Source organism: Peromyscus leucopus, chromosome 8a (assembly GCF_004664715.2).
Source record: "Peromyscus leucopus breed LL Stock chromosome 8a, UCI_PerLeu_2.1, whole genome shotgun sequence".
In the NCBI taxonomy this organism is placed as follows: domain Eukaryota; kingdom Metazoa; phylum Chordata; class Mammalia; order Rodentia; family Cricetidae; genus Peromyscus; species Peromyscus leucopus.
The window spans coordinates 39,287,051-39,297,317 of NC_051085.1; the positions used below are offsets into that span (position 1 = coordinate 39,287,051).

Below are 10,267 nucleotides of genomic sequence, written 5' to 3' on the forward strand. Positions count from 1 at the left end.
TGCTGCATAAAATGGGGGACAGTAACTCTTGAAAACCTGACGCCCTGTGTGTGAACACGTCCTTGTCACCTGCTTCAGGGCAGGCTACCGTTTGCCACCATCCCTTGTTTGTGGCATTGGCCCTTCCCCGGGTGGTCCTTTGTCTCTCACTCATGCAGCCGAGGTAATTGGATGCTGTGTGCCAGGTTCCAATCTAGGGAGTGGGATTTAGCAGTCAACAGAGTAGAGCCAGTCTTCATCTGGATTAAGTTTATAAGGGAGATTGGGGTGGGGTGGGGTGACTCTTAAGTGACAAGAAAGCTAAGTGCATGGATAGAACCTAAAAGCTGGAGAGGAGAATGGGAGTGTCATTTCAAATGAGGAGAACAGAGAAGGCTGTATTAGAAGATAACGTTTGACTTGGAATTTGAAGGACAGCTGGGACTTATGGGAACAGCAGCCAGTGTGCAGCCCTCAGGCGGTGCTCTGGAGTAGAATCGGTGTGCTCAGCAGAGGCAGCAAGGGAGACAAGAGCAGAAGCAGTGGGAACGTTTTCACCCTTACCGAATGGTATGAAAAGTCATTAGAGAATTTCCCATGGAGTAGTGACGGGAGACCTGCCCTTCCTTTTTAAGACTCACCCTGCCTGTGGTAGTTCCAGACCCAAAGTAGGCAAGTGCTGAAACAGGAGACAGGTATGATAATCCAGAAACAAGAGAGTGGTGGGTTGGGCTAGAATGGGAGAGGTACAGGTAGTGAGAAGCAGCCAGATTCGGGACTATACTTTGTAACCTCTCTGGGAAGACTAGAAGCCGCGCTTACCCGTGTGCTGTAGCGTAGGGGAAAGGAGTCAAGGGTGGCCTCTGCAGCCGAGTTTAGAAACCAGGCAGGCTCCAGGAGCAAAGAAAGCGCCTCTTCTCTGGGCACAGTGCCACCATGCCCAGGGAAAAGGAGCTTTCTTTTCTTACACTATTTCTAATGTTGATTTGAAAGTAGCTATTTATTACTGCACTATAGTTCATACTTACTATGAAAATAAGAAAATGATTATTCATACTATCAGTGTCCATGGTTAACCATTTTATCGTTTACTTTAAATCATATTTTGTGAATCTGTACTACAGAGTGACCAACAGTCATTTCAAAATCCCAAATAGGAAATGCTTCAGAGTCCTAAACCTTTTGAGTAGCAAAATGCCATCACCTGAACTCTTGACAGATTGCAGGAAAAACAAAGGCACACTATGAACCTGGCTGTGCATGTGATAGTAGATATGGGACATGAATGGGTATGTGTTTAGACTTGGCTCTGTTCTCCGTGTATCTCATGTCTATGCAAATGCTTTAAATCTGGAAGAAGAGAAAATGGAAACCAAAAGCATTTGGGGCCCAAAGCATTTCATATAAGGGATATTCAACCATATAGCTATGTTTTTGTATGAGAAATAAATGTTTTATATATACATATGTGTATATATATATGATTTTTCTGATTTGTTTTGATTTGTTTCATTAGATATTTGATCTAGATTGTAACTTGTTCTGTCCACCGTATTCCTATGCATGATGTATTTGGTTTTTACAATTGGTAACACTGGAATGAACTGTTAACCTCTTTAGCAACCTTTGAATGTCTATGATTTTGAAGCAGTGGAACAATCTATTACTTACATTTGTGGCAGAGAGTGAAAAGCAAAGAAATGAGTATTATTCACTAGGATGTATTTATTTACCAGCAGATGGATACAGTAGTTCAGACTCTTTCCCTTCTGACCCGGAGCAGATTGGGAGCAATGTAACTCGTCAAAGGTCTGTATTTACATCAAACTGTGTTGAGATCTCCCCATGCACTTTAATATTTGAAGTTACTTAGGGAAATCTGTTAAATACCTATTAGTTTATGTAAAAGACAGGTATTTTGGTTCTACTTGTTAAAAAATAAAAGGGAAGCCTTATTGTTAGTATTGTTTTGTTTTTAGGTGTTTTATGAACAGTCTAATAAAAAGAGCTGATAATTTCCTAATGAACCCTCCTTTGTGACAGTACAGCAGTGAGAGTCTAAGTGATAAGCACTCGACTCTGTGGCAAGTACCCCCAGAACATTGTTTTAATCACCCAGAAGCATGTCCAAAGGGGAGCTGCCTGCTCACTCTGCGGGTGCAAACAGTCCATGGGATAAGCAAAGGATGCTGGTGGAGGTTTGTCTGCATGGACCTTACACCCACTCAGACATACAGGATGGAAGCATCCTTCACTTCTCACACTCTGCATATGTTGGAAATCCCTTTGCAGCATGCCTGTGAGAGAGAGATGAGCACACACACCCCAGCTTCAAGGAATTTACTAGAAAGTCAGAAGCCCTCTTGTTCCCCTTCTTTGATGTGTGCAGTTCTGTGTTTCTTAGAGTTCTCAGCTATTTGGGAGTTTGTTCTTTTTATCCCTGTATGTGAAGATCTGTTTGTCAGAGCCATGGAGAGCCTTTTCAGAATAAAAGACTTTGGTCCCAAAGAGAAGAGTCTTTAGAGCTAGTTGAGTTTGGGTACAGTGACCTCTAAAGTGGGGTATCTTCAGTGATACCGCTTGAGCATCTCACAGTGTAGCCAGATTCTGTCCCAGCTTATCACATTCAAGCTGTTGAAAAGTAACCGTGTAGAGATTCTCATAGTGTTTCAGGCTAGTGTTACCTCCGATTGGATGCAAAGTATCACGAGATTTGTGGTCTGTCCTGATGAAATCATGTTGACAGTAACTTCCAGTTTTTAACAGGTTTGTTTATGACTTCATAAGAAGTTATTGGCACATTAAGTAACCATTTGTCTCAGACACAGCATAGATAGTGCTGCTCTCATTAGTTGTAATACCTTCATAGGCACTGCTTGAAAAGGTGTCATCCTAATAGGGTCTTTGGCTGTTTTGCCAAGTTTGAAAGAATTAAGCTCCAGTATTGACATAACCAGTTGATGGGTGACTTTTGCAGGTCTCATTCAGGAACGTCACCTGATAACACTGCGCCACCACCTCCCCCTCCAAGGCCACAGCCCTCTCATTCTAGGTCATCATCCCTAGACATGAATCGGACCTTTGCAGTTACCACAGGTAGGGAGGGGCTAAGGAATAGTATTAGGCATTAATTATACTAATATACATTGTTTTAAAGTTAGTCCAAGATACAACTTCTTTTTGTTTCTCTTAATATGTCTTATTTTTTACATTGAAGAAAAATGTGAATTAAAGACGTCAAATGATCCCAGCATTTGGGAGGCAGAGGCAGGTGGATCTTGAGTTCAAGGACAGCCTGGTCTGCAGAGTGAATTCCAGGATAGCCAGAGCTACACTGAGAAACTGTATCTCGGGCTGGAGAGATGGCTCAGCCATTAAAGGCTAGGCTCACAACCAAAACCCAAAAATACAAGAGAAACTGTATCTCAAAAAACAAACAAACAGAAAACAATATAAAATAAAAACATCAGACGAAAAATACTTTTTTTTGAAGTGGGGAGAATGTTGTTTTCCTAGTGACTGAGGTGTTTTTGAGACCAAAAATCATGGTGGAGCTTGAGAGCCACCCCAGGAAATCTGGAAAGATGTGCTTGCATCAGTGTTGGAGGTGTTGGACGGACGGCAGAGAACCATGACTCCAGGATTTCAATGTTTCTACAACTGGCAGTATTGCAACTACATCGATTGTTTTCATCAGTGTGATTAAAGGTTGTAATGATGAGGGAAAACGTAAGGACTCAACAGACTATTGGACCTTTGAGCCAAGAAAACTGGAAATACTGACAATTGTTTACACAGAGGTGATAGTTTTAAGTTAAAGGAAAGTTTTAAAGACTTTCGTCTGGTAGCTAAAAGAACAGTCTAGGAAAAAACTAAGAACAGGTTACTGTTAAGGAAGTGTGCAGGAGCTTGTCAACAGTCCTTCATGTGGTGGAGGTGATGAGAAATGAGCTCTGAAGAGAGGCCATAAAATTGGACCATTAGGTCACGTATAGAGCTTTTGGTTTGGGTTTTAAGATAGTCTCATGTAGCCCGAGCTGGCCTCAAACTCACTACGTAGCCAATGTTGACTTTGACCTAGCTTCTCATCCCCTTGACTCTGCTTCCCAAATTCTGGAATTATAAGTATGAGATACCATGTCACCTGGTCAAACCCAAGCCTCAAGCATGCTAGGCAACTGCTCTACCACTGAGCTATAGCCTCAGCCCCTTGGAAAGTTACCAGGTTGTCTTAGAAATGTTTTATCATGTGGTTACATTGACCTGCTTCTTCTCAGTAAAGTAACTACAGAATCACTAAAGAGATGTGCATGTTCTCACAGGACAGCAACAGGCTGTAGTTGTTGCCCACCCTCCTGCAGTGCCTCCAAGACCTCAGCCCTCCCAGGTAATTCTCCTATGCTCTTGTTAGAAATGGCAGTATTGCCATCCTCAGGGTTAGTGTGTCAGCTTAGACAATTCATTCTATTTGTAATTATCTGTAAGGTCAGCACTTAGGTCAGCGACTTACATATTCTTGGGAGCTAAAGATTCCAATAAGAATTTGGGTTACTAAGAAATAGATAATGCTGTCTTAAAGGATTTAGCAGAACAGTAGGTTAGGAGAGGGAAATACTTGAGGATGTCCTGGGTCCAGCACTGCCTCATAGACAGAATCCACAGTGTCTCCCTGGACATTTGCACCCCTTCTAGGTCAGAATTGAAGTGCTACAGTAGACATAGTTATAAAATAGTTGGGGACAGCCTTGGTGACTAGTAAAGTTAAAGAGCATATTGAGAAGATACAAGTGAAATGAAGGAATTAAGACCCAGGAAAAAGACCACAGAGGCGCGTGCGTGCGTGCGTGCGTGCGTGCGTGCGTGCGTGCGTGCGTGCGTGCGTGTGTGCGTGTGTGTGTGTGTGTGTGTGTGTGTGTGTGTGTGTGTAGGAGCCTGGCATCTTACTGAGAGAAAGCCAAGTTCAATACAGACTGACAGACTATGTGCATATGTATCTGTGATAGTCACTGAAAGTGTGACAAATGGAGACCACCATGCTGTGGTCTAATAAAATGCATGTTCCTGTGTTCTAAACCACTGTCCAGGCACCTGGTCCCTCAGTGCATCGCCCAGTGGATGCCGATGGTCTAATAACTCACACTAGTACCTCACCTCAGCAGATACCAGAACAACCAAATTTTGCAGATTTCAGCCAATTTGAAGTATTTGCTGCATCAAATGTAACTGAAGAACAAGACAACGAAGCCGAGAAACATCCTGAGGTCTTGCCAGTGAGTTTGCTGGGGTTCAGCTCATTTGTGACAGTCTCTTCAAAGCCATATGTTGTAAAGAGGACTCTTGAGAGAGCAGATTCAATTAGCAGAGGCCTAAGTGAGTGAGAGGCCCGCTGCTGCCTCTTGTGGAGGATATATATCCCTCCATCCGTGCTTCTCGGCTCCTTTATTGGCCTCTAATGTCCGATGGTTGCAATATGATATTTAGTAAGATTCAGGGGTCAGGGACAGGGGTAGGTGTGGTGTGAAATGCACATGCACCTGGTCCTGGTTAATGCTGCTCTGGGAAATTAATGCTAAGCATCTGGTTGTATGAATTGATGAAGACTTCCATAGGATAAGAAGCTATGTTTACCCCAGCTACACACTTCAACAACACACACACTCTCAAAAACACCACCGTGCCAAAACCTAGTCTCTATAGACTGTTCTAGGAGACTATATATAGTTTTAGTGGTCAGGGATCTGGTGGCATTGTCTGTATGATCTCTGGCTTAAGTCATTGAAAATAAATATGTAGAGTTGGAAGGAGAAAAGTACTACCGACTGACATCTCCATTCTCATTGCTCCAGCTGTTGGACCTCTAACTGCTGCAACGACCCATGTTAATTTGACTGGCATAACCTAAAGATTTCATGGGTCTGAACCACAGGGAAGCTCTGACTGGCAACCCCCTTAGCTGACTTGGCCCGTTAGGGGAGTGGACTGTGCCCAGGAAGGTGGTGGTGGTGGACATGGGGGCAGAGGGAGACGTGCCCAGGGGACTGTCGTTCATGTGTTGGGATGGACGTGTCATCCCCCAGTCTCAAGAGCCTCGCAGCAGCTAGCACATCAGTGCCATGGCTGTGTCTCTACTCTCCAGTCTTGTTTTCCAACTTCAGCACTAGACAGAGTCATCTGGCCGAGTTTTCTTGGTGTGTCTCATCCTCACCTCAGACTTCCTGTCAGTAAGAACAGCTCCTAACAGCTTACTTTGTTGCATGTTCTGTCTTTGCTACATATAATGATATAGTAATGAGATAATGTATTCATCTCTAGGCTGAAAAAGCTTCTGACCCCGCAAGCTCTCTTCGGGTAGCCCAAACAGATGGTAAACTCGAAGAAAAGACAGCTGCTAGTGTTCCTGCCAATGTGGTATGAAAAGTCTTTATAATGTGGACGGTTTTGTGTGTATAGGGGACTGCCAAGATGCTTGTTAAGGAATAAAGTCCGCTAGACAGATGATGCGCATCCCAGTCCAGCAGCAGGAGGCTGAGGCAAGAGGGTCACGAGCTCCGGCCTGGGCGGCATGGTGATAAGCATCTGTTCCTGTTTTTCCTTAACTGTTGCCACAGATACATAAATTGTTTTAAAATGAGACAAGTAACCTCCTTTTTAACAGCAGGTGGCTTTAAAAAGGCAATTGGTGTTAGCACAACGCTAATGAAGCATGAATGTCGCTAAGAACGCTTGTCTCTCTTGTCGGGTAGAGCAAAGGCACAACACCTCTGGCTCCACCACCTAAGCCTGTTCGAAGGAGATTGAAGTCGGAAGACGAGTTACGGCCAGATGTGGATGAGCACACCCCGAAGACAGGTGTCCTAGCTGCTGTCCTTGCCTCACAGCCTTCTATCCCCAGGTAATCCACGCTCTTCCTCAGGGCATCTCAGCACTAACACAGTGAGTCCAGAACACCGGACAGAAAGAAGTTCGGACAGGTGGTAAAAGTGCTTGCCACCTGGCAGCCTGAGTTCAAACCCAGGACCTCCTGGTGGAAGGAGAGAAGCAGCTTCCTCCACAAGTGGTCCTCTGACCTCCACAGTCTGCCGGGCAGGTGGCGGTCGGAGCTTGGGGGAGTTGGATCTTCTTCATATGGGTTCCATGGAATAAACGGGGTCGTCATGCCTGCGTGCCATGTGCCCTTAGCACCAACCTTCACATTTCTAAGAAAAGAGAAAGAAACAAAGGCACGCAGCAGGAACAGTGTGGCCCACAAAGCCGAAAAGATTCATTGCCTGGCTGTTTATAGGAAGAGTCCATAAACAGTGGGCGGTGGTGGTGCACGCCTATAACCCCAGCGCTCAGGAGGCAGAGCCAGGCGGATCTCTGTGAGTTCAAGGCCAGCCTGGTCTACAGAACAAGTTCCAGGACAGGCACCAAAGCTAGAAAGAAACCCTGTCTCAAAAAAAAAAAACAAAAAACCTTGGTCCAGACTATTTCACTCCATGAATTCAACAGAAAAGAAAAGTAACAGCTATGGTCTTGGGCTTCTGTAGCTTACATATTCTGTTACTGGAACAGCAAGTGAGTGAGCTCTGCTAAGAAGGAAGAAGTTGCTCCTTCTTCTGCTTAGAAGTCAGTGGGAGTGAAGGGTTAAAGACGGGGAAGAAATGAAGGTGTCTTTGCCCCTGTGTCTTCTCAGGTCTGTGGGGAAAGATAAAAAGGCTATCCAGGCGTCGATCAGACGCAATAAGGAAACCAACACGGTTCTGGCCAGATTGAACAGTGAATTGCAACAGCAACTAAAGGTAATGTCCTTTCCGAATCCTAGTTCTGTGAACGTACCACATCTCAGTTGGGGGGACTTGCATCTGATCCAATAGCTCCTGTCAGTCTCTGAAATTTACGCTAAAATGCATAAGCCGTTGACTCTTAATACTAAAGGAACTTCCTAATACAGTTCTGGTGCACATTGTCTTATCCTGCATATGTACGACATCACTATTCCTATAACATTGTTAACTTCCATGAAGGAACGTCGAGAAGAAAAGTGGACTTGTATCTCCAAGAGTACATATACGGCTCTATGCTCCATGTAATACATAGGCAGTTGGGCTATTCCTGGTTTATCCTGTGATCAGAGACAACTCAGATTCAGTAATAGGAACTTAAACCAGTCTAATGAAGACAGAGTGGGAAAGTTTGAAATCATCTTGCCCGTGAAAAAAGAAGAGGAACCTTAAGTCAAAGTAACGTTTCCTGGGCCAGTGAGGTGGTTGAGAGTGAAAACACTAGGCCACAAACCTGGGCACCTGGGTTCTACTGCTGTAGCCACGGTGGAGGAGAACTAACTCCCATACATCGTTCTCCAACCTACACACACACACACACACACACACACACACACAATTAATAATGCTGAAGATTCTGAATGAAAAAGAACGTTTTCTTTGTAAAACTGAAATTCACAAAGAGATCTAGGATCAGATACCGTCACCAGAGGAAAGAGTTCATGGGAACACATTCATATACAATTAATTAAGGCTTTATTCAAAATTTGTGCGGTCGTGCTCGCTTCGGCAGCACATACACTAAAATTGGAACGATACAGAGAAGATTAGCATGGCCCCTGCGCAAGGATGACACGCAAATTTGTGAAGCGTTCCATATTAGAAAAATAAAATCTAAAAAAAAAAATTTGTGCTGTCATACCCATCTGCTACAATCACTAGTTCTTCTAACAATTAACCTAAAAGCATCTTATTGCCTGGGTCTGTCATCAGAAATGGCTTTGAATTAGTAGGATCGTGTTTTCCTATTGGGAATGGACAGATTGCCTTCTAAAGTGAACTAGATTTAAAATAGGAATCACTCTCTCTTTCTCTCTCTCTCAACAAATAGAGTTGTGTTTGAAGCAGGGCTAGTGTTGTCAGGTTCTGTCTGCTTCTCCATGACTTGGACTTTGCCTCTCTTTCAGGATGTTCTTGAGGAGCGAATTTCCCTGGAGGTTCAACTGGAACAGCTCCGACCGTTCTCTCACCTATAAACCAATGCCATTAACTGTGAACATGCCCATTTTTAAGCAGTTTGGGGTTCAGAGCCTATTTGGAAACCCAAACCTTCAGCTCACTGCTTAATTGAACATTAAATTTTATGATTCTGTTTTGCCCTATATGTTCACCATTGTATTTAAGTATCTTTTATTTTTTAATTTCAACAATAAAAGGGTCAGGAGGACTTTTTCTGGAGGATGCATTGTGTTTGTTGGCATGCCTCACACTTCCTGTGCCATAACATCAGAGAGCAGTAATACAAGCCCCTCATAATATGTGGCCACACCATACTGTGACTGGATTTACAGAGTGGGCTTCTCATCAAGCACAAACTCAAATCTTTACAAAAGGAAAACGATATCAGACTGTCAACGTCTCTCTATGTACAGAATCTGCTCTAGAAAGGCTTTAAGATGAGCTCCCTACTCGGTGTTTGAGTCAAGAGCCTGGTGTGTTTCTCAGAAACTACTTCCCTTTCCCTCCTCAGGGCCTTCGTCAGCATTCTTAGGAATCGTGTAGAATTTCACCCATGACTTACGTGTGTGTGTGTGTGTGTGTGTGTGTGTGTGTGTGTGTGTGTGTGTGTGTGCATATTTATGTGGTGTAAGCTTCCGAACTATGAAGACAGGTCTTTCTTCCTGGTCCCCTCAAAGTGAAGGAAAGGGATGAAGCCGTTGCGTGAAGACTGGGGAAGCCATTTGAAAACATCACTGCTCTTTGCATGACTGAGGTGCTAACTCTAATCAAAGTAATACATGGGCCAGGATCCTGCTTCAGTTGTCTTGCAAGGAAGAGGACCTAAGTTTAATTCACAGGACCCAGTTGTTTGAATTTTTTAAAGTCAGGCATGATGTTGTGCTTGTAATCCTAGCACTGGGAGGCTAGACAGACAGGTCCCTTGGGTTCTGGGGCCAGTGCAAGACCCAATCTTTAAAAAAAAAAAAGTGTAGAATATGCCTGAAGAATGACACCCAGGGCTGTCCTCCGATCCATCATAACAGAATCTGAAGCTTGTTTTATTTATTTGTTTGTTTATTTTTCAAGAGGGTTTTTCTGTGTAACAGCCGTGTCTGTCCTAGATCTCGCTTTGTAGCCCAGGCTGGCCTCACTGCTGGGATTAAATCCCTCAGTGCTGGGATTAAAGGTGTGTGTGACCACTCCCAGGATGAGAATTGTAATTTTTACACTAATAAGAAAATACAATATGCCCGGGCTGTGGTGGTGCACGCCTTTAATCCCAGTACTCGGGAGGCAGAGGCAGG

General features: G+C 44.0%; 1 protein-coding gene and 1 non-coding gene across 7 annotated transcripts in view; both read left to right on the forward strand.

The window, feature by feature from the left end:
- The window catches only part of Reps1 (RALBP1 associated Eps domain containing 1), a 77,681-nt gene extending 68,480 nt beyond the window's left edge, over positions 1 to 9,201 (forward strand). For 4 of the 6 annotated variants that reach the window (XM_028860837.2, XM_028860853.2, XM_028860833.2 and 1 more), the window contains 8 exons: positions 1,716 to 1,788; positions 2,957 to 3,075; positions 4,302 to 4,366; positions 5,064 to 5,249; positions 6,292 to 6,387; positions 6,723 to 6,871; positions 7,655 to 7,760; positions 8,930 to 9,201. In XM_028860837.2, the coding sequence (XP_028716670.1) occupies positions 1,716 to 1,788; positions 2,957 to 3,075; positions 4,302 to 4,366; positions 5,064 to 5,249; positions 6,292 to 6,387; positions 6,723 to 6,871; positions 7,655 to 7,760; positions 8,930 to 8,998 (863 nt within the window). In that variant the 3' untranslated portion in view covers positions 8,999 to 9,201. The remainder of the gene's footprint in view (positions 1 to 1,715; positions 1,789 to 2,956; positions 3,076 to 4,301; positions 4,367 to 5,063; positions 5,250 to 6,291; positions 6,388 to 6,722; positions 6,872 to 7,654; positions 7,761 to 8,929) is intronic. The other 2 variants (XM_028860842.2, XM_028860868.2) reach the window with 1 other exon arrangement.
- On the forward strand, positions 8,520 to 8,626 carry LOC114687157. The gene has a single exon (XR_003733652.1). It is a non-coding gene; the product is annotated as a U6 spliceosomal RNA (small nuclear RNA).
- Positions 9,202 to 10,267: the final 1,066 nt, after the last annotated feature.